General features: G+C 41.2%; 1 protein-coding gene across 1 annotated transcript in view; it reads left to right on the top strand.

The window, feature by feature from the left end:
• The window catches only part of csmd3b (CUB and Sushi multiple domains 3b), a 2,186,187-nt gene that overhangs the window by 1,906,341 nt on the left and 255,008 nt on the right, over positions 1-24,838 (top strand). The window contains exon 31 of the mRNA XM_059983996.1: positions 15,376-15,492. Coding sequence (XP_059839979.1) covers positions 15,376-15,492 — 117 coding nt within the window. The remainder of the gene's footprint in view (positions 1-15,375; positions 15,493-24,838) is intronic.

Genomic DNA, 24,838 nt, shown 5'->3' with positions numbered 1-24,838 from the left:
AATGGAAAGTTGTGCTAAATAGAGTTACGTAATGAAAAATAGAAGAAGGTTGATAGGGCCAATTACCAGGAGCAGATATATTAGATCTCCCCTGCATACTTTATATAATTTTTAATTATTCTGTAGCTTTTTACAGAAATGATGCTCCTGTCTTCTTCCAATATCTCCTCATAAATAGTTCCCCAAGGGAGACCACACTTTCGTCATTTGATAATTATTTTACTTATCCAATCATAGGCAAGAAATCACCTCCAGTGGCTTCTCATTCTGCTCCTGTACAGTGCTGCCGATGCTTTTATTTCAGTTTCATAGTATTAGGGAATTCCCTTTTCCACACAAGACTCAGACCCATGTATTCGTTAGAAGACTATTTATTTACCCAACACAGAGAGCTGCCGTTCCGAAGAGCAACGACTCCACTTACAATCAGTACACACAGCCTTTTTATTCTAATGGGTAGGGTTTGTTCAACATTTCCATATTTGATAAGTGAGCTAGAGAGGAAAATACCTAAGTCATGTAGCCTAGTGGTGTACTGCTGTAGGCTAGAGGGCAACATCACATAGTCTTATGTCTACAGCAGTAGGCAAAAGGGCATCAGCAGGATTTTCTGATCCAGGCATTAAACAATTCAGACACACAATTCTATAGTCTCGCAAAAGTATTTATCCGATCCAGTTGGCCAAATTCCTACACAGGTAGGGATGATAGCCATCAGAAAGCATAATGACAGGTTTGCAGTTTTTTATATTGGGCTTGGAGGGAACACAAACTTCTCCTGCTTGACCGCAAACTGTGTTATAAAGAGGCTGGTTATGCTGCTTTTCATCTATCACTATCTTGCTGCACACTTTGTCGCTACTGATCTTTCTTAGACTCCTAATCCTCTTCCCGTTCTCATTCCTATTCACCCATGACTCCCTCTGATCTCTCTTGAATACCTCTGAGCTTTCTTTATCTTGGGCTGTTTGTATCAGCTGTACTGACTCTCCCCCTCCTATCCCTGGTCATAGAGTCATAGAGTATTACAGCACAGGATGTCAGAAGTGTATGAAGTTGCTATTACTAGGGAGAAGGTTCTTGGGAATTGGAAAGGCCTGAAGGAAGGTAAGTCACCTAGACCAGAGTTCTGAATACCCCAGGGTTCTGAAAAATGTAGATGAAGAAATTGTGGAGGCATTAGAAATGATCTTCCAAGAATCATTAGATTCTGGATTGCTTCCGGAAGATTAGAAAATTTGAAAAAGTCACTCTACTCTTCAAGAAGGGAGAGTGACAGAAGAAAGGAAATTGTAGACCAGTTAGTCTGACCTCAGTGGTTGGGAAGATGTTAGAGTCAATTGTTAAGGATGTGGTTTCAGGGTACTTGGAGGCACATGATAAAATAGGCCATAGTCAGCATGGTTTCCTCAAGGGAAAGTCTTGTCTGACAAATCTGTTGGAATTCTTTGACGAAATAACAAGCAGGATAGACCAAGGTTTTATGGAAGAATATGTCAAATTGGAATGGTTCAAGGAGAGTGGAAGCATACAGATTAATTACCTTTGTTCCTGCCATGTGCTTCGAGATGGAGGCTACCGTTTTGTGGAACTGTTTTACATCCTCTATTTTGTGAGATGGAGTTGCTTTGCTTTATGTGTTTCAGAGTAAAAAACTTTGTTGCTTCAGGTAATCTGCTGGACTAGAGATAATTTCCAAATGAGAAGTTATCTGTGAGGTGTTTTTGATATAATATAAAATGCAGGTGTGTGAATGTTGGTGTCCATGCCTGCCTGGTGTGATTCAAGCTGGTTACTGAAGAGAACAAAGAGCCATAAATTACTGACTGTCACTTGCTGGGGAGAGGGCAATAAATGGATGCTGGCCTGGAGCAGAGCCAATAAAAGGTGTTAAAGGTCAGACACATTACCTACAGCCTATGACACTGGAATGCCATATTTGAATTGGTTAGGAATGACTATAAAAGAGGACACCTCAGTGATGCTGTCAGCATTAACTCTGTCAAAAGACCCACCATCACAAGGAAAAACCTCCCCACACCAGGGACTGGGAGAAGAAAGGATCGATCATCTGCCCAACTGAGATCTCCTATTTCGGTGTTATAAATTGGACAAGCTGCCTGAGTGAGTTTTGGTACAGAGGGAACAGTAGAATTCATCTTCTAGGCTCTTGGCCTGGGGTCAACAAAGTTACCTTGTTGTTTGTGCAGAGACAATAAAGTGCGAGCTTTGATTAATTGTGAGTTGCATGGTGAATATCCTAGCCTAGTTCTGGTGATGAATGGATAACAAAGGCGAATTAATGGATGTTGCTTACTTAAATTCTCAGAAGGCCTTTGACATGGTGCCACACATGAGGCTGTTGAACAAGTTAAAAGCACATGATATTACAGGAAAGATACTAGCATGGATAAAGCAGTAGCTGCTTGGCAGGAGGCAAAGAATAGGAATAAAGGGAGCCTTTTCTGCTTGGCTGCTGGTGACTAGTTGTGATCGCAGTAATCTGTGTTGGCACTGTTTCGTTTTATGTTATATGTCAATGATTTGGATGACAGAATTGATGACTTTGATGCAAAGGTTGTGGATGATACGAAGATAGGTGGAATAGTAGGTAGTTTTGAGGAAGTAGAGAGGCTACAGAAGAGCTTAGACAGATTAGGAAAATGGGCAAAGATGTGGTAGATGGAAAGCAGTGTCAGGAAGTGTATGGTCATTCATTTCGGTAGAAGAAATAAAAAGGTAGACTATTTTCTAAATGGAGACGAAATTTACTGGAATTCAGAAGAATGAAAGGCAACCTCACTGAAACCTATTGAATGTTGAAAGTCCTTGATAGAGCGGATGTGGAAAGGATGCTTCCTATGGTGGGAAACATTAGGACCTGAGAACACAGCCTCAGAATAGAGGAGTGTCTTTTTAGAATGGAGATAGGGAGGAATTTCTTTAGCCAGAGAATGGTCAATCTGTGGAAATTGTTGCCACAAGTACTGGAGAACCCAAGTCACTGGGTATATTTAAGGCAGAGGTTGATAGATTCTTGATTGGTCAGGGCATGAAGGGATATGGGGAAAAGGCAGGATACAGGGGCTGAGGGAAAATAGATCAGCCATGATGAAATGGAAGAGCAGACTCAAAAAGGTAAGGCCTAATTCTGGTCCTATGGCTTATGGTCTTATCCCCATTGGCTCAAGAACCTGATGTTGGGGGTTAATGACTGTTCTTAAATCTGGTGGTGTGGGTCTTGAGGCACCCGTACCTCCACCCTGATGGCAACCGTGTGAGAGGAGAGCATGACCTGGGTGGTGGGGGTCCCTGATGATGGATGTTGCTTTCCTGTAGTAGCTTTCCTGTGTTCAGTGGAGCTGAGGTCTTTATTCATGACAGACTGGGCTGTATCCATTGCTTTTTATAGGATTTTCCATTCAAGGGCAATGGTGTTTCCATTATCAGTCTGTGATGCAGCCTGGCAATATGCTCTCCATTAAACATCTGTAGAAGTTTGTCAAGATGCCAGGCTGAATCTTCGCAAACCTCAGAACTGCCGTGCTTTCTTCGTAATTACACTTACATGCTTGGCCCAGGACAAGTCCTCTGAAATGAAAACACTGAAGAATTTAAAGTTGCTGACCCTCTCCGCTTCTGTTCCTCCGATGAGGACTGGGTCGCGGACTCTGGTTTCCTCCTCCTGAAGTCAATAATCATCTCCTTGGTCTTGCTGACATTGAGTGAGAGGTTGTTGTTGTGGCTCCACTCAGACGGATATTCAATCTCTCTCCTATATGCTGACCTGTCACCCACAGAGATCTTCAAAATTTAATTCTTCAATCAACTGATCTAGCCTCAGCCTGGGGCAGTCCACATTGCTCATTGAAAGCAGTAATCTGCAGGGAAGGATACTGGGAACTGAATGTATCAACAAGGTACAAAATTTCATTTCAGAAACCTTTGCATTGTTAAGAAACCCATCAGGAGATCCGCATTGAAGTGACAACTTGAATTGTAAATTGCGGTGGATTATACAAGCTGGTTCCCTTGGCTTTATCCACAGTGAGTCAGTCAAAAGAAGTAACTGTGCATTAGTTGGTAACATTTTCACCTCCTTGATAGAAATTTTGCACTTATGTCTTACATTTGTGTGCAAACAATCCAGATTGAGTTTTTAAATTTGCACTGAAGAAGTACTTTTTACCAGAGGAACTGCAAACCAGTGTTCTAGCCATGATATTAGATGATTCTAAAGAAGCCACAAGGCATTATATTGCAGAAGAGCAGGGAAGATGTTGAATCTTTATCACTCAGTTAACATCAGAGAAGGCAGATTAATTTGTAACGATTATACTTTTTTTGTGGAAGTGACCTTTGGACAAATTGGCAGTTTCATTTCTTACATCAAACAGTGACTGTTCATTGCCTTTAAAGTCCCATGGGATGACATGAGGCCACGAAAGGTGCTGTAAGACGATAAAGTTTTTAACTTGATTTTGAATATATTTATTAATGATCTGAGGTTATTCTAAAGCATGTAACAATCAATTTTGACATGCATTATTGTAATGTAGAGAACCATGGTAAACAAAATTTTTGTGTTCTGCCAAGTCCCACATACATAGTGAGAAAAGGGACCTTGATATGGACCATAAGCGGAGCAGAATTAAGCCATTTGGTCCATCAATTTTGCTCAGCATTCAGTCATAGCTGATTTATTATCCTTCTCAAACCATTCTCCTGCCTTCTCCCTGTAATCTTTGATGCCCTGACGAATCAAGAACCTATCAACCTTCACTTTAATAATACCCAATGACTTGGCCTCCACAACTATTTAGTTGTTGTAGTAAAATGTCTGACAACACACATGTTCCTGCACTATATTCTATCTGCCACTTCTTTGCCCATTCTCCTAATTTGTCTCAGTCCTTCTGCAGACTCCCTGCTTCCTCAGCTTTATCTGTCTCTCCACCTGTCTTCATATCGTCCACAAACCTGGCCACAAAGCCATCAATTCTGTCATTCAAATCATTGACATATAACCTTACCTTAGGAACTCCTAAGTTACTACCTGTGGTATGTTTTTGTTGGTACTTTGGATACTAAATTTTCTTAAGGCATATGACACTCACCACCTACCAACAGTTTGCGTTGCTGATTTAATGCCAGACTGCTATTTGTTGAGACCGTAGAACATACCAGCACAGTACACGTTCTTTGACCCATAATGTCATACTGACCTTTTAACTTATTCTAAGATCAATTTAACCATTCCCTCCTATGTCACCATCCATTTTTCTCTTTCTATGTGCCTATCTAAGAGTTTCTTAAATGCCCTGAACGTATTTGCCTCTAACACCACCCTTGGCAGGGCGTACCATGCACTCACCAGTCTTTGTGTAAAAAACTTGCCTCTGACATCCTATCTATACTTTCCTTCAATCACCTTAAAATTATTCCTCAAGTATTAGTCATTTTGAAGACTAGTCATTTTGGTCCAGTGAATGCTATGGCTTATCCTCATGTGGCTGATCCTGTATTTCTCAAGAAAAGATCTCCTCTCCTCTCCTCTCCCCAGAGAGATTGGGCTGGGATGGTTAGGATGAACTACTTCGGACCAAATGTGGAGTTAAAACACACCATCATGTGGAGGACTCGCACTTCGGATTTCCCTGCATAAAATATTGCAGCCCTCTCACTTCACTTTGTGTCTATCCAGACTGTAGAAAGGGAGACACTGAGAAAAATTGGCTGGAAAAAGAAATCAGTAATGGATTGAGGATGAGAGTTGACTGATAGAGACGTACAAGATGAAAAGAGACTTAGAACAAGTGGATAGCCAAAGATTTTTACCAGGGGCAGAATTAATAAATACAAGGGGACGTATTATTAACATGACTGGAGGAAAGAATGGGTAAGTTCTTTACACAGAGGGTGGTGGTTGTGTGAAATGTTTTGCCAGGAGTTGTGGTATTTTGAGGACATTTAAGAAACTCTTAAATAGACACATGGATGATCCATGGAGGGCAATGTAGATTTTGATTGATCCTAGAGTAGGTTAAAAGGTATTGTGGGCCAAAGGATCTGTACTATGCAGTAACGTTATATGTTTTATATTTTAATACAGTGGGTTCCCACCTTGGGGTCCATGGACCCCTTGGTTAATGGTGGGGTCCAAGGCATATAAAAGGTTGGGAACTCCTCCTTTACTCTCTGTATACCTATGACTGTCTTGCCACTCACAGCTCCAATCGTCTAATTAAATTTGCTGATGATACTACATTGATTGGCCTTAGCTCAAATAATAATGAGGCAGACTACAGAGAAGACGTCATCACGCTGACACAGTGGTGTCAAGAAAACAACCTCTCCCTGTGGATTACTCCTGTGGATTACAGGAGGAATGGAAACAGGCTCACCCCTATTGACATCAGTGGATCTAGGGTTAAGAGGGCGAATAGCTTTAAGTTCCTCACCATACACCTCACTGAGGATCTCACGTGGTCTGTACATACTGGTTGTGTGATGAGAGAAGCACAACAGCACTTCTTTCACTTCAGACAGTTGAGGAAGTTTGGCATGGGCCCCCAACCCTGTAGAAACTTCTACAGGGGAACAATTGAGAGCATCCTGACTGGCTGCAGCACTGCCTGGTGTGGGAACTGTACTTCCCTCAATCACAGGACTCTGCAGAGAGTGGTGCGGACAGCCCTGCACGTCTGTAGATGTGAACTTTCCACTATTCAGTACATTTGCAAAAGCAGGTGTGTAAAAACGCCTGAAGGATCATTGGGGACCCATGTCACCCCAACCACAAACTGTTCCAGCTGCTACTATCCGAGAAATGGTACCTCAGTATAAAATCTAGGACCAACAGGCTCCGGGACAGCTTCTTCCACCAGGCCATCAGACTGATTAATTCATGCTGATACACTTATTTCTATGTTGCATTGACTGTACTGTTGTACATACTGTTTATTACAAATTACTATAAATTGACATCGCACACTTAGATGGAGATGTAAAGATTTTTACTCCTCATGATTGTGAAGGATGTAAGTAATAAAGTCAATTCAAATCAATTCAATGCCATTCAATTCTAATAAGTTGAGCACATGGAATCTTGGGCCATAACGTACCCCAATGTAGGACAATTTAAACTCTAGTCGCGTTCTGGGAAGCAAATTTTGTTAAGAGAAAAGTCTTATTAATTTGAGAGTGGACAGATTTGATTGCATTTAAATTCATTCTAAGATCCATCCAACTGCGAACGGTTGGCACCGGCCAAGGTTCTTCTCGTTGAAGGAAAGGTAATGGATTCATTAAGATGTCCTCTGGCATTGGATGTTTTCACTCTTTGGATACATACAGTACATTCAGAGAGATGAATAATTTGAGGAGGTTCCAGGATGACTGATTGGAAATATCACTGAGGAACAAAAGCCAATGAATATTTTACCATATCAGCTAAATAAAACATCCTTCAAAGTTGTTTTTAAGTTTGGCTTTATTAGTTACATGCTGTCGAGTATTTGTTTGCTAAGTCTCACAAACATAATACCAACACTCAGCGGATCTATATCAAGCTCCTTTATTACTTAGAAGGGAAAGATTTCTGCCACTCCCACAAGGGATGGTAGAAGACTTCCAACCCACTGTTTGCAACGTGTTCTTTTTGTACATAAGAAAAAGGCAAGGTTACAAGTATAGAGGGGTGCCCTTTCAAAACAGAGATGCAGAGAAACTTCTTCAGCCAAAGAGTGATGAATTTGTAGAATTTCTTGCCACGTGCAGCTGTGGAGACGAGGTCATGGGAGTATTTAAGGATTTAAGGCAGAGATGGATTGGCTCTTGATTGAACATGGCATCAGAGGTTACAGGGAGAAGACCGGGAATGGGGGTTGAGGAGATTAAAAAAAAGGATTAGCCATGATTGAATGGCAGAGCAGACTCGAATGGCCAGTTGGCCTAATTCTGCTCCTATGTCTTATAGTCTTATGGCTATTGTTTCCAGTGAGCTCAGTCCTTCCAATCATTATTGGCGTAGTCTGCCATCTGTGGTTGACTTTCTTGTTCTTGCACAACGTTCAGTACATTGGGCGCTTGCAGTCACGTATTCCCTTAGAAAGTACATTTCTTGTTTCCTCTTTTTCCTTAAGACACAGACATACGAACCCAAGGTTTCCTTTGCTGCGTAAGTCTAGGGAAGACACACTCTGGTCCCGCCAAACCCGTGAGACTGAGACAGCTCTCCCACCCCAAACCCCAATTTGTGTGCACGCTGTGTAATTTGCTACCCTGTTCAAAATTAGTGCATCAAAATAATAGACAGTATGCTGCATACGATTAAAGGAATTATATTTACAAACCTTAACTAAAGGGTTACTAAAGAAAAACAAAAAGAAAAGGCCCCATTTTAATTAAACAGTCAAATGTGCACAAGTTGGAGCTCAATGCTTCACCGATATTCACCGATCCTCAGTCAATCTTAGCACCTGGCTCCGTCGAATCGAGGTCCCTCACTGGGTCGATCCTACGACCGGCTCTGTCCAGCGTGTTCTCACTTCATCTCCCACCGAACAAAAGCCCCAAGGTCAAACTTAGTGCCCCTCACCAGGAGCCTCCCCCCAGTTCCACCATCCTAATTGGGTGGCACACTTCCCTTATCTTTAACAGGCTGAAAGCAGAACAGATTTCCATATAGTTTATAATACATAATATATAGCACATTATGTGCATTGCTTTTAAAAATAAAATGATCTGACTTTGAGTACCATCCAAACCTAGAAGAGCCATAAATCAAAAGCCTGCAGATGCTGGAAATTTAAAATCAATGTAGAAAGCGAAGAGATGTAAAGTCAATGTCAAACTGGTTTTCTCCCCACAGACTGCTTCCTGATCTCCTGATACTTTCCAGCATTTCCCGTGAAGTTCAGACCCACCCTTACCTTAACATCCTAATTATCTGCCGTCTTTTATTTCTAGGCTCATTGGAAGTGTGTCAATTTTACTAGTGATATAGTGCTCAGCCTTCATAAAATACTCATTGAATCTCTCCTTGCCTCCTAAGGTATTGTAGCTTAGTTTTGTTGAGACCCTGCAATTAAATTTCATGCAGAAAGGCTGTCAACAGACCCTGGAGCCAATGTGAATGTTCTGCTAACAATGCAATCTTTTGGTGCTATTGAATAATAATACTCAAAACACCAGGAGCAAACTGCTATATGGATGAGTTATGAGAATCATCAAATGTTTATCTTATTTGAAAGGGGCTGGTGGGTGGGGGAGGGAGGGTAGAGCAAAACTATAATCATAACAAGAAGAAACAGATGCATTTAAAGAATTACTTTGACATTGCAAACTGTCTCAAGGTGCTTCACAACAAGGTCCCATCAAGCACGGTGACGTAGTGGTTAGCACAACGCTTTACAGTACAGGCAACCAGGGTTCATTTCCTGCTGCTGCCTGTAAGGAGTCTGCACATTCTCCCTGTGATGGTGTGGGTTTCCTCTGGGTGATCCAGGTTCCTCCCACAGATCAAAGGTGCATTGGTTGGTAGGCTAGTTGGTCATTGTAAATTGTCCTGTGAGTAAACTAGGATTAAATTGCAGGATTGCAGGGCAGTGTGACTTGAAGAGTGGGAGGGCCTATTCCACATTGTATTTCAATAATTAAATAAACAGAAGCTATGGGAGATCTACAGTCTCTCTGATGACTGCATCAAACTGTAGCTCCTCAGAGATCATGTTAAGGAATTGGAGCTGCAGCTTGATAACCGTTGACTAAAGTGGAGAATGAGGAGGTGATAGATAGAAGCAACTTAGAGGAGGCAGAAGAAGAGTGAATTGGATGTGTCGTGAAATGGCAAATAACTGAGGTTAAGGACAAGCCGGAAATGTATGGGGTGGTCCAGAATGTTAATTGATTTTAATCTTTCATTAACTTCTGACCAAGTTTGTAACAGACAGTTCACAACTTTGATGTCGTAGCTTCTATACTTAACCTCCAACTATGTTCCATCACCAAGACAGATACTTCCAACTCTTTGTGGAAATTTTGCCCCTCAGATTCCCTTTGGATCGTTGCTGTTGCAAGTTCAATCTGTGCCCTGTAGAAACAGAGTATTATTTGTGCCCCCTAGAAAAACAGTATTATCATTCTACTTTTCTATACCTCTTATAACTTAAATACCTTTATAATAACACTACTCAGCCTCCTATCTCCAGGAATAAAAGGCTCCCCCTATCTCTTTTCTCCTTACAAGACAAGCACTCCAGGCCCAGCAACATCCATGTGAATCTTTCCAGCTTATATAGCTAAGCCAGCAGAACTGCAATATTCCAGGTGTGGCCTCACCAATGTATTGTATACATGGTCAAGAGGTTCAGTTGTATTTCAGCTAAACAATGGGGAAGAAAGGAGTGGGGGGGGAGCACCAGAGGGAGATGGAGAACAGACAAACAACTAAATATGTCAGGAATGGGTTAAGAAGGGGAGGAGGGGCATTAACGGAAGTTAGAGAAGTCAATGTTCATGCCATTGGGTTGGAGGCTACCCAGCTGGTATATAAGGTGTTGTTCCTCCAACCTGAGTTTGGATTCATTTTGACAGTAGAGAAGGCCATGGATAGACATATCAGAATGGGAATGGGATGTGGAATTTTAATTCCCCTCCTTTTTTCTTCTGAGGCCTCCTGTCCCATGATCCTTTCCTTTCTCCAGCTCTGTATCACTTTCGCCAATCACCTTTACAGCTCTTAGCTTCATCCCACCCCCTCCGGTCTTCTCCTATCATTTTGCATTTCCCTCTCCCCCCACTACTTTCAAATCTCTTACTATCTTTCCTTTCAGTCAGTCCTGACGAAGGGTCTTGGCCCGAAACGTCGACAGTGCTTCTCCCTATAGATGCTGCCTAGCCTGCTGTGTTCCACAAGCGTTTTGTGTGTGTTGTTGTTTGAATTTCCAGCATCTGCAGATTTCCTCGTGTTTACTATTTAGCCCAGCCAGTACTTCTTTGGACTGTGGGAGGAAACTGGAGCACCCAGGGAAAACCCTCGCATTCCACAGGGAGAACGTACAAAGACTCCTTACAGAACGGTACTGGAATTGAACTCCAAACTCCAGAAGGCCCTGAGCTGTAGTAGTGTTGCACTAACCACTAGGCTACCATGGTGCCCAATTTATTCCGCAACCATTTAATGAGATAAAGACCTTTTGAGTAAAGGTTCTCTGCCCTGACATAGTTTCTGGTGCTGATTTCATGCTAGATTTTTGAAAATACCTGTTTATTCAGGAGCTGTCCCAAGAGCATGGAAGAGCATAACTCTGTTTTATCTCTATACCTCACTTTGACTTGCTGCAGTTCATTGCTTCGCCACCAGCTGGGATGCTTTGAGATCAGAGATGTATAATTCAAAAGATGGATCAGAAAATAATAAAAAGAAAATGCAGTTTTGAGTGTGTTATTCATGGGACAAAATTGTGAATGCCTTGCGGAATTGGAATGTTGTAGGATAAATAATTGTACTCTGTGAAAGTGTGTGGCTAACAGTCAGCCCCAGGAGCAAAGAGCAGAAAAAAAATCTCTTAAACAGGTAAAGAGTCCTTGCTGTGAATTGGAGGCTTGAATACCTCAATGATCCCGAGAACTTTGCTGACTGGAGTCAGGGCCTTGTGCTTTGACCCTTAGTAGCGTCACCCATGCTAAACAGGTCAAAGGGTACAGGCCAGACTAAGAGTGGTCCTCTAGTCCTCCAGGTTTGGGGGTTCAGCTCAGGGAACTGGTAAAAAAACGGTTACGGAAAAGCAATGAAGATTCCTTCTATATCTGTGTATTCCTATTCTCCACCCGGGACTTGCATGCCTGACAATAGTGAAAAGCGAGAGGAAGCTACTGACGTGGTGAAGGAAGCCCTGAACACTCCAAGAGCAAGACCAAAATTGGTTTTGCCAAGGACAGGCAGAGATGGAGGACCTTCATTGCTGCCCTAAATGTCAGCGGCAAAGTTGGCAGTGAGTAACTGAGGAGATAAAGATTAGCTTTATTGTTCATAGGTAGGTTACAGCGTCAAAGCATACAGTGAAATGGGTGAAAGGTGAAATATTTAAGGGGAACACAATGGAGAACTTCACCACTCAGAGCATTGTGAGAGTTTGGAACGAGCTGCCCACAGAAGTAGTGCATTCAATTTCAATATTTAAGTGATTGGATAAGTACATTAATGGGAGGGGTATGGAGGTCTGGGTGCAGGTTGATAGGGCTAGCTAGAATAATACCTCAGCATGGCCTAAATGGGCAGAAGGGCCTGTTTATGTGCTGCCATTCTCTATATGACTATACTTGCTGGGGAAGCCCACAAGAGACAGCAAGGGGAGAAGGCAGGAGATTGGGGCTGAGAAGGAAAATGAATCAGTCTGATGAAATGACGGAGCAGACTCAATGGGCCGAATGGTCTAATTCTGCTCCTTTATCTTATGGTCTTGTGGCGTTATGGTCTTATTATCACTGTGAAGTACTAAGTGACTTCCATGACAATTGTTCATATTTGCTCATGTGAGCAGATGGTTTGACACATGGGGCTTGTGGGTTTCCATTTAGCAGCAGAGTTGGCATGCTCAATAGCTTAAAATGTTTTCCATAAGAGCAACTTTCATTTTGTGTAGACCTTTGAATTTAGTAAAAGCTTCCCAGAACACTTAAAGGAATGTGTACAACTGAAACAAAATGATATCCAGAGCAACCCCCCACCAAATGATCTCAGCAAGTCAGGCAGCAGCTATGCAGGGGAATAAAGACTCAATGTTATGGGCTGAGACCCTTTATCAGTACTGGAAAGGAAAGTCAAGGTGAGAGGGGAAGGGAGATGAAAGTTAATTGTTCATCTTTTACATCTTTTCTATGATCTCAAGTCACTGCTGGATTTCTGGATCATCAAGTATGCAGGACTATCCCACCAGCAAATTGCTTGTAAATGATGGAGCTGGACTTATGGTGTACCATTGAGTTATTGCCTAGACTTGTGTACCATTCTGATGTGTGATACGAGTTACTCTCTTGGACATTTTTATTGTGATCTCAAGCTCCTGTTGGACATTGGTAATGTGGAACACTACATGTCTGGTTCACTGCTGAGACTGGCAGTGGGGAAGCTGCATTGCCTCGGTTGTGGAGAAGATTAGGCCCTCATGCCACGGGGTTGCTTCTTGCAGACACCCAGGGGAGGAGATGCCCGTCAGTGCTGTCCTCTAGTGTTGGCTTGGTGCTGCTCTTCAGTGTTTGCTCAGTGGAAGAACAAGCTGGTCCAGGGTAACTTCATCAATCTTCAGGCCGTGTCACTCTGAGACTTGGGCTATATATTTGTTTCTTTGTGTGACTGCATGTCTTTCTGCTGTCATAGCCATTTGTGCTATGAGCTATGTACAGTGTGTTGTGTGCTTTTGGTGATGTGTTTTCCGCCTTGGTTCCGGAGCATTGCTCGGCTGTTTGGCTACATTCATGTACGGTTGAATGATAATTAAACTTGAACTTGAGTGGGGGAGGGAGAATGAAGGGGAATGATACGAGACCTAAATGACGTTAGGTGGAAGAGGCAAAAGCTAAATAAAAAAATCTGACAGGTTAGGACGGCAGAAGGAGCTGGGGAACCAAAGGAGTGATGGGCAGGTTGTAAAGAGGAGAAGAGATGTTGATATTTAGCTATGTAAGAGCTATGTTAAATTTAGCTATGCACACACTGGCCAGATCAGGAAAAAGGACACAGAGAATAAAGAGTGCTAAATATCAAACAGGTTTAGGAAGGGAGTTCCAGGATGGATTAACTCTGATGATGAATTCAAAGGTAGAACTAGAGGTCTGCTGAAGAGAAATTGAACAGTAAGTATTTTGTTAAAGAAAATCAGATCGTGAAGGTATTTGAACATGACTCAAAATACAAAATTGCCTGTTAACAATTTCATTGAAGTCTCTTTGCTGTAGGGCAGATGGAGTATTGCAAATAATTGGTTAACAAGTTCTAGATCCTGAATTTACAGAACAAGAACTGTGAATAGTCTGCACTATTACTAAGTTAGCCCTTGTTAGCCCGACACAGACTGTGTTTAGTTGATTGTCTCAAATAAAGCTGAGTAAATTGCTTTGGGAGACTGAAATATAAAAGAAGATTGGTAGCTCAGGTTGGCTGTATGTAAAGTTGTTGACAAAGCCTGGAGGTTGGGTGACAATCCTTTCATCACCATTCTAGGTGACAGCATCAATGCGCAATTGAGGGTTGTTTCTGATGAATGCTCTCATTTTTATTGGTCTGACAAGTTGTTCTGATCGTTTGGGCTGTAATCTCCACTGGCTCCTGGCCGACCTGAGTGACCTCCGCTGGCCTGTATCCCTGGTTATCGGTTGTGGTGAGTGCTGGTTCCTTGTGTGTCCATGACTCATCCCTCAGCCCTGATCCACAGATGCATAGGTTTGTGAATTGCTTCCAGTTCAATATTCTCGTTAACAGAGTCTTCTGTTGAGAACCAAGCCTCTAAGAATTCTCGTGATTTCTTGTTTTGTGCCTCTGCCAGTATGTTTGTAATTTTCCAGACAAACTTGTGTCTTTCTTGGTCTTCATATACTGAGATAAGTGACAGAGGATTATGTCTTCTTATGGCTAGTTGATGTTCATGTCGTCACTTGGATAATTTTCGTCCCTTCTTTCTTACATAGTGTTTAGGGCAGTCTCCACTTTGGATTTGGTATATTATGTGGACTGTTGGATCTTTGGGTCTTGAGATGAGTATTCTGATAGTTACGTCGGGCTTGTGTGCTACCATTATTGCATGTGGTTAGAACAGCCTTGCTGTCATTTTGGAAATATTCCTGATGCACCATAGTGTTAACCTCTTTCTTGTCTGTTCAGTAGGAGTTAAACGACTGTATCCATTTCCATGCAATTCTGCCAAGTCAATAGAACTTTGAATCTAAGTTATCATGAAGTCTAATTCCTTCTTTGAGCCACTTCAGTTCCAATTTAAGACTTTCAGGGTGAAACGTAATCATGGATGGCTCTGATAAAACTCAAAAAAGGTTTACTTTCTGCATGGCACAATCAAACTCCGGAATGCTCTGGGATTTTCAACCTGGATTAATTTGCAATTTACTGCAACATTTATGCATGGCTTGTGAAGAGCACCACTGGTGTGAGTTCTCCACCCTATCAGTAAGAGTACATAGCAATAAGCAGTGAAGAATAAATTGGGACTAAAAGTGGAAAAATAACAAGTGGCCGAATATAATTTATTTTGCTTTCAAGGGAAACTAGTCTTATCGGCAATTTGCTGCATAGAATGGTTTTCCTCCAATGTGAATCCTAAGATATTATTAGTATTTATAAAATACAAATTTATCTTTCAGCTCCATGTGGAAGTCGATCTTCAGGTTCCGATGGTACAGTGCTGTCACCAAACTATCCCAGAAATTATAGTACTGGACACAATTGTGTTTATTCCATCACTGTCTCCAGAGAGTTTGGTGAGTGATTTTTATGTAAATTGCCTGAGGTTTCCATTGTATTTTGTTATCAATGGTATATATTTTCTTTTAGGTCATGGACGTTTGTCATGATTGCACTTAAGTCCAGCCATATTGATTAGTCTCCGAGGGTACCTGATGAATCACAGGCACAAGTCCTAAAAGTTCGAATAGCTAAAATGAGGAATATTTTATATGCAATCTGTAACTGTTTAAATGCCGTCATACTTTTATGATGTTGCTTATATTTGCATTTCTTCATTTGTGCCATAATATAGTTTCATTTTTCATAGATATTGGTAGGCCAATTCAGTAAAAAACCACTAAAAGTTGTCCGATATCAATTCACAATGTGCTGAAACCTCAGTTGGAAGCATGATTAAGAAAGAACTCCAGTCAATATTTTTTTTAACTTTGACTTCACACCAATGCATGGACATTACAGCGTCTGGGTTACAAAGCACATCATCAAGTAGAACAAAGCGGAGGTGGAGAGACCACAGTACAATGTGTTTTCAGTTTAAATGTATCTCAAGTCCACATTCCACTTACTATGCAAATAAGGACATTAAATGGAACATCAGTAGCCTGCTGACGAGTTGAGGCAATATATTATAGAACTCGAGAAGTGGTCCGAGTGAGGTTAAGGCACGTTTGAAACAGAGTCGGGGTATGCGAAGTGGAGGCAGGTGTTTCAGAGCCCGTCCACCTAAACCGAGAGCGAGGTTTGATCGATCTAAGTGCCGGGCCGCTTTGGAAAAGTTGGTTATGGGCGGTGGGCTCCAGGCCCAGAGCATGTCGATGTGACAGGGCCCAGGCCTTAGTGTGGGGGACAACCTGGAGCTTGGATAATTTAAACATCGGGAAGGATGGATTGAAAAGGCCGAGTGTCGGGACTGGAGGTGAAGGTCAAGCTGGCTATACTCGCTACTCTGCTCTGCACTGCACTGAGGCCGAGGCCGTGGCCTGCTCCGACTGCTCTGGGCTCCATGATGAAGTGAGGCTGAGGCTTTGGGCCTGCTCCAGGCTTCGTGTTTAGTTTAGTCTGGAGACAGTTTAGTTCTGAATGCTGTTGCTTGTTTTTATCACACGATTCATCTTTTATTTTCTCTCGCTGTGCAATGGGTGATTGTTAGTCTTCTTTAATGGGTTCTTGTTTTGAGGCTACTGGTAAGGAGACAATCTCAAGGTTGTATAATTTATACTGTACATACTTTGATAATAAATCTACTTTGAACTTTGAATTTGGATAACTTAGAATTCATAGAACACTTTAAGAAATATTGTTTATGTTGTTGGTTTAGATGCAGTATGAGAAAAACATAAAGTTGATATTCTGCGAACTTTATTGAATGATGCTTATCCATGCGTTAACTTTATATAACTACCTTTTCCCAGCATCTCTTAAAATCTTTGATTATCACATATCCATAAATCTCAATTTAACGATTGTTCCAATAAAATTCCTGTTTATAAAAGTGTGAACCAATTTTCTATTCCGTGGAAGGATAGATTCTGATGGGCCTAGATCTAATTTTTTCAACTGCATTGTCTGGCCACGGGCTCCACAGCTTGGAGGTACTTTTTCTCTATAAACTCTAAATCCTTTCAGTTTTGAAAGCTTGAATCAAATTTCACGGCACATGTTGGTGATAATAAACCTGATTCTGATTCTGATCTTTCTAAACACAATACTGTTTTTGGTATTAGTTTAGTTACCTCATTTATCTTCTGTCTGTTTTGTTAAACTTAAGATGTAATTTGTTTCTCATCTCGTGAGGATCCGCAATTTCTTTTTGTGTTTTTGCATGTTACTTATCATTTTATTAAATTTATTTGCTGTTCCTTTTGATAAGTAGGGCTGTTACCTCTTAAAAGGAATAAGCAACATTAAATTCCTATTTGAACACTATTGTAGAATCATTCATGAATAAACACACACAGTTCACCATGAAAACTCACTTAATACATGGTAATCAATCTAAACCATTTCTAGAACCTTTATATCTCTATCTGATACACATTTAGTGGGGTGTGTCTCATTGAAACCTGCCAAATATTGAAATATTTATTGGTATAATAAATACCTTGGAATTGACAGCCCCACTTCTCCAAGACCATAGAATTTAATTTGTACACAAGACAAACAGCAACATTGAGAAGAGTACTTTGCAGACTAAAGGAATGAACCAAGCTATTAGACAAGACCAATGTTGTCTACAAAATCCATCAGGGGAACTGCAGCAAATATTCTGTCAGGCAAAGTGGGAGAAAACTATCTACAAGAATTCATAAATACCATCTGGCTGTAAAGTGCAATGACCAACTCTCCTTAGTCTCTACCCATGAAGATTGAGAGGGACACAAATTCGATTGGTCGTAAGTGAAAGTCATGCAGCAAGCAAACAGACATCAGACAAGAGAATCCCTAGAAGAGTGTTTTTCTGCGAACAATTCCATAACTAAAAACATCCTATTTACGAGCCAACGTGGGCAAAATTCCAGACCACAATGAAGGTCACCACGCAGCCAATCAGCAACAAAATTTCCTCTCCACCTCACAACTGAGTTTCCGAAATGACATTAAATTAACTGATTGAAAAGTATATAAGGCCAAGCATTCACAGGAGACACCACATTCAATAGGACACTGTCGGAGTCTCCTCGCATGGTGATGAAAAATTTGCAAATAAATTACAAAGATTAGAGGACAACTCAACCCAACCAGTGAAAGGCTGAGGCAAAATGTTCATGTGGAGCATGTTTCAAAGAGACCAGGAGTCTAGGATCAGAGGGCACAGCCGAAGAATAAATGGATTAAAGTGATGAGAAAGAATTTCTTTAGCCAGATAGTGCTGATTCAATGGAATTCATTGGAACAGATGGCCGTGAAGGGCAATTAAGTGGAGGCTGATTGTTTTTTTGATTAGTTAGATGGCAGAAGATTGGGGTCAAGATGGATAATAAATCTCCATGACGAAATGGTAGTGTAGATTCAATGGGCTGAATGGCCTGATTCGGCTCCTATGCCTTGGACACTTTCCTCTCCTATTTAGTAGTTGTATCTGTAACATCTTTTTCCGCTTACCTTTATTGTACTCTTTTCATACCCTCTCTCAACTCTGAAATGATCTAATTCCTTATCACTCAAGAAACCTCTCCAATTCCATTATACTCCCTGTCCTTCATGCAGACTCTTCTATGCTCGAAATTGAGTTTTCTGCCATGTATCAGTATGTGATATGTGGAGGAAGATAATTCAATCCAGGCTAAGTCAACCTCACATGAACAGAATTTATTACTGGAGTTTGGGGTGGAGAAATTTCAGTAGCAGCTCTAAGTTTTGTCTTTCAAATAGATATTCATTCCCTGATTTCTGTATTAAAACTTGTGGTGTCCAGTTCAATCTAGAGGTGCACATGCCTCTAAAAAATCTTATTCATAAGTGAGCAAAGCATGTCTTATGCTGACTGTAGGCTCTGTCTGGGCCAGGGCTTCCCCATCTTTTTTATGCCATGGACCCCTTCCATTAACTGAAGGGTCCATGGAACCCCTACTCTTTGCTAAATGGCACAAAGGGATGAGGTTGTTCCACTGAGTTGCACAGGATTTTGAACAGTTTAACCAGCAAAGTTAAAAGTAAATTTATTATCATTTATTATGTATATGTCACCATTCTCTTGAAGACGTTCAGAGAAGAACAACAAAATACAACAGAATCAGTGTAAAACTACACCAAAACCAAGGCCGACATCAACCAATATATAAAAGAAGAGAATCCTGTGCAAATGCAAAAATCTTATAATAAAAGTAAGAAAATAAATAATACTGAGAACATCTGTCCTTGAAAGTGAGTCCACAGGTTGTAGAATCAGTCCAGGGTTGAAGTGAGTGAAGATATCCGCACTGATTCAAGAGCTTGATGGTTGAAGGGTAATAATCTTGAATCTACCCAGTCCTTAAATAAACCATTAGTTCTGAGAATAGCTTGAGAAATTTATTTTTGTGGACCTAACAGAATCCTATTCCTCTTTGAGTTCATAATCTGCTTCTGATATTTTGGAGACCTCCTCGCTGGGTTATTTCTATTCTCCAAGACCCGAGCCAGAGCCAAAATTAGGTGATAATCAGATCTGATCTTTCTGATGACAGCTTTCCATGAATAAATAGCAGATGCAGGGCCAACGCTCCTTTACACAGCAACCTCAGTTTCTTATCTTTTCCAGCAAGTGCAGATTTAGGCAGCTACCATAACAAACTGTGCAGGTAGGTGTTTGTTATCCTTAAATAAGCAAATGAGAAATATCAATTTATCACTCTGTATAACCTGGGAACTGATTAATGCAATGCAACATGTTGAAAACATTATCCATAATATGCAACAAGAGTTTACTTTGCATGCAATTGAACAAGACAATCTTTGATCAAGTAAACACTCTTTCATTCTGTGACAGGCAGACAATGTTGTCACATAAACTGCATATTAATGATGAAATATACTGTACGTTGCAGAGAGAAACTATAAGTTTGCTGCCTCAATCAACACTCAGTGGCCACTTTGTTAGGTACACCTGTACATCTGCTTGTTAATGCAAATACCTAATCAGCCAATCAAGTGGCAGTGGATAAAAGCATGAAGACATGGTCAAGAGCTTCAGCTGTTGTTCAGACCAAACACCAGAATGAGGAAGAAGTGTGACCTAAGTGACCTTGACTATGGAATGATTGTTAGTGCCAGATTGGGTTGTCTGAGTATCTCAGAAACTGCTGATCTCCTTGGATTTTTCGCATACAGCCGTCTCCAGAGTTCACAGAGAATGGTGCAAAAAAATTTTTTAAAAAGCATCCAGTGAGCAGCAATTCTGTAGACAAAATCGTCTTCTCAATGAGAATGGCCAGACTGGTTCAAGCTGATAGGAAGGGGGCAGTAATTCGAATAACCACGTATTACGGTAATGATATGTAGAAGAGCACCTCTGAATGCACAACATGTTAAACCTTGAAGTGGATGGTCAGCAGCAACAGAAGGACATGAACATGCGTTCAGTGGACACTATTAGATATTAGGGGTACTTCAAGTGCCCACTGAGGGTATACCTGTTGAGTACCTTATCCGAAATTCCAAAATCTGAAAATAACCAGAATATAACTATATAACAATTACAGTAAGGAAACAGGCCATCTCAGCCCTTCTAGTCCATGCCAAATGCTTACTCTCACCTAGTCCCACGGGCCCACACTCAGCCCATAATCCTCCATTCCTTTCCTGTCCATATACCTATCCAATTTTGCTTTAAATGACAATACCGAACCTGCCTCTACCGCTTCTACTGGAAGCTCATTTTCCAGATACATTTTTTTTAGCGTTGACATTATGTCACAAATGGAAAATTTTACAAGATGCTTAGAAGCTTCCCTGGTGACGTGCTGGTGTCTGCGTGCAACAGACAGTTCTGAGAAGTGACCTCGCCAACGTAATGAACCAAAAGTTAATGAAAAATAGGAATACATTACATAAAGCAGAAAATACAGATCTGGGTTGTGCATCATCAGTGTTTGAGTGAACATATGATGCTTAACTGTATGCTAATCATGAAACTAACTAAAAATTGAAAGTAATTGTGAATATTCAGCAGGCTGGATGCAGAAACTTAAGAAAAGGCACAGTGTTACATTTTTTAATTGACTGCTAATGATGAAAATCCAACAGAAGTAGAAGTCTGTGATGCTGATTGTTTTTATACCTTACATAAAACCTAAATAAAGTAACGTACAAATACAGTGTATTATAACCTTTTAATCAAAACATAGCATCAAAGGTGGAGACTGAAAGCATGTTGTTTTACAACAACTGATTCAGGTATTCTCCCAATGCTCTGTACTGCTTTTGTTACCCTTCACACATCATATTTTCATTATATGTAATAATTTTTACTGTTAAGCACAGATTGTGATGAGCAAGTGTAAGACAAAAAATTCAATTAAATTCAATTCAAGGTTAATTGTCATTCAGTCATACATGAATACAGCCTAAACAAACAGCTTTACTCCAGGGCCAAAGTGCACAACGCAGTACCAACAATCACACACAGCACAAAGCACACAGAACACATACAAAATAGTGTTACGTATCCTGTAACTGGATAACTTACCAGCAAAGATAGAGAGGTCTGTTGAAGTCTGATGTCACTATTTTCAAACGTTTTTATTTATAAAGGGGCACAAAAGTAAGGTTAATGCAAATATTCAGAGAGTGCACATCTTCAATACGCAATCTAAAGCCCGGATATAGTCATAATCATCATTAATCTCGGCTGTTGTCTAGGGGATAATATTTTTCTGTCCATTGGAAATCTAAAGAGTCATTTAAAAGTCTTTCGAGGAATTGTTGGGTGTCACGTGTCTTAGAGGAGTCTGGGAGAACGAAAAGAAGACTTGCCCGTATCTTTTTGACCACTCCGTTAAAATCAGGGGAGTGTAGGTTTCCCCGTTGTTAGTTCGAAGTCCTTCTCGGTAGTATCAGCCACCCGCTCCCCAGGCAAAGGAGTTAGGAGCACACGTGGCGTTGAGTGGCTTCCAGCTCTCCCGAGAGCGTTGAGCGAGCAAGTTCCTCTGGTGCATCGCTAGGGTACCGCCTCCTGCAGTCCGCTTTTATCTTTACTTGCAGAGTTGTAGCTGTCCATCAAAGTAGGGGGATGCAATCTCCACCCCCACATGGCCCGAGGGTGTTCAGGTTCATGGTAGTTGTCACGTAGCCGGGACTTGCACGTGACACAGGTGCCACTAAGAACAAATGGTCAAAACCGTTGCATTGTCTCTCACTTCCGAGTCCCGAATTAATAGCGATCTTGCGATTCTCTGGAAGGAGGGGGCTGCTCCCGCTCCTTCGGCCCCTCAGAGCTGTGGTACATTCATAACAATAGCAAGCACATAAAGGTATCAGTAAGATAAAGCTACACAGTAAAAAAAAATGTCCATACTCGAGCCATCAATGCTGCCGAAATTCGCAGTCAACCACAGTACAGCTTGCCTTCTGCTGAGTGAACACTGGGGGGCAGCACCAACTCCGGTCTAGATGCCGTGCCACACCACCACCGGTGCCTCTCCCCTGGGCTGATGTAAACAGGTGACACCTCAGCTTGAGGTCCAGTCCCAGCACACACAAAATAGCAAGAACAAACAGGGTATCAATAATCAATAACAGAAAATGATGGTGATCCCAAGCTATCTCATTATATATTCCAAAATCTGAAAAAATTCTAAAATCCAAAACCCCAAGCATTTCAGATCAGTGATACACAACCTGTATTAGGGAGAGAAGTCAGGTGAGAGCAATGACTGCCAAAGGAATTTAAAAAAAAACAGTTACCATTAAAGTATACAGTTTTCTCAGGCTTTCCTCAGGAATGAATCTTACTTCATCTCACTTTTGTTTCTTCTCTTTTGTCATTTTCTCTTCCATATTCAAGATTAGAAAACAGTTTTTTTTCATTTAAAGTAATGAGAACTCAGTGTTTTCTTAAAATTCATTTCAAAATTTGGCACTAATGCATTGCTGGTGGTTTGATACAAATTATTTTCCTTTTTCCAGTGTAGGACCAGAAATCTGATCATGCATGAATATTTGAAAATTTCTAAACATGTAGCATGCCCTGTTACACAGTTGTCATGGTAACAGAAATCAGAAGCAAGATAAAAATGGTGAAATAGGACCGCCAACCCTCCAGTCCAGCCGCCAAAAGCAGAAATTCTCAGTGCCCTAATATTTTAATTTTGATTCCCATCCCCTTTCTGACCTGTCGGCCCACAGCCTCCTTATGTGCCACGATGAGGCCACCCTCAGGGTGGAGTAGCCTCCAAACTATTTGCATGAATATCGATTTCTCCCTCTCCCCACTTCTTCTATTTTCCATTCTGGCCCCTTGCCTCTTCTCACCTGCCTATCACCTCCCCTGCATCCCCTCCTCCTTCCCTTTTTCCTACGGTCCACTCTCCTCTCCTATCAGATTCCTTCCTCTCCAGCCCTTTACCTTTATTACCCACCAGGCATCACCTATCAGTTTTTAACTATCCTCCTGTCCCTCTCCTCACCTTTGTATTCAGGAGTCTTTCCCCTGCCTTTTCAGTACTGAAAAGAAGTGAAGAAGTGCCCAAAGCATTAACTATTAGTCATTTGTATAGATGCTGCCTGAACTGCTGTGTTCCTCCAGCATTTTAAGTGTGTTGAAATGCCTTAAACATGGACCTTAGAGTTTGTCTTGTGTTAAAATACAATTTAAGGAACACTCCATTAGTTTTAAAATTGTTTGAAACTGAAGAGGTGAGTTCATAACTTTACTTCCAAACTGGCTCCGATAAATGCCTTATCTATTATTTAAGGCAAGAATTTGACCCACATACTTTATCTCCCATCTTTCTGTCATTCACTGTGCCCCCTCCACCCACTAAGTACACGATTGCATACTCTCATCATTTTTTGACCAGAACTCAAGTCTTTCACATCGGCATTTTGTTCAATGCCATCAATATGAGAAGTTCTATCTTAAAAAAAAAAGAAAGTTTTTATAAATTTGCAAAGTTAGAGGCAACTTCACTTATCCTAAACAGAAGAGATTCTGCAGGTGCTGAAAATCCAGGTCAAAACACACAAAATGGTGGAGGTCAGGCAGCATCTATGGAGATAAATAAGCAGTCATTGTTTTGGGCCAGGACTTTCTATCAGGACTGATTATTTATCCTGTAACTTTTTTCTTTACACAAAGTGATATTTTTGTCACATCGCACATGATACACCATAGACCATAAGACCATAAGATATAGCAGCAGAATTAGGCCATTTAGTTCATTGATTCTGCTCCACCATCTCATGATGGCTGATCTATTGCTCTCTCAGCCACAATCTCCTGCCTTCTCCCTGTACACCTGTCTGCCCTGACTAATTGAGAATCCATCAACCTCTGCCTTAAATATAGATAAAGACTTGGCCTCCATGGTTGCCTGTAACAACAAGTTCCACTGATTGACACTCTCTGGCTAAAGAAATTCCTCCTCATCTCCATTCTAAAAGGATGCCCCTCTACTCTGAATCTGTGTCCTCTGGTCTAGGGAGACCACATCTACCCTATCGAGGCTGTTCACCATTCGATTGGTTTCAATGAGGTCGCCCCTCATTCTTCTGAATTCCAATGAGTAGAGGCCCAGAGCCATCAAACACTCCTCATATGACAAGTCTTTCAATCTCTGAATTATTTCTGTGAACCTCCTTGTACCCTCTCCAATGTCAGCACATCCTTTCTTAGATAAGAGGCCCACACTGCTTTTAGTTCTCCAAGTGAGGTCTTTGTGG

Source organism: Hypanus sabinus, chromosome 1 (genome assembly GCF_030144855.1).
Source record: "Hypanus sabinus isolate sHypSab1 chromosome 1, sHypSab1.hap1, whole genome shotgun sequence".
In the NCBI taxonomy this organism is placed as follows: Eukaryota; Metazoa; Chordata; class Chondrichthyes; order Myliobatiformes; family Dasyatidae; genus Hypanus; species Hypanus sabinus.
Note: the sequence above shows the minus strand (reverse complement) of the source record. Positions and strands in the feature narration are given on the sequence as shown.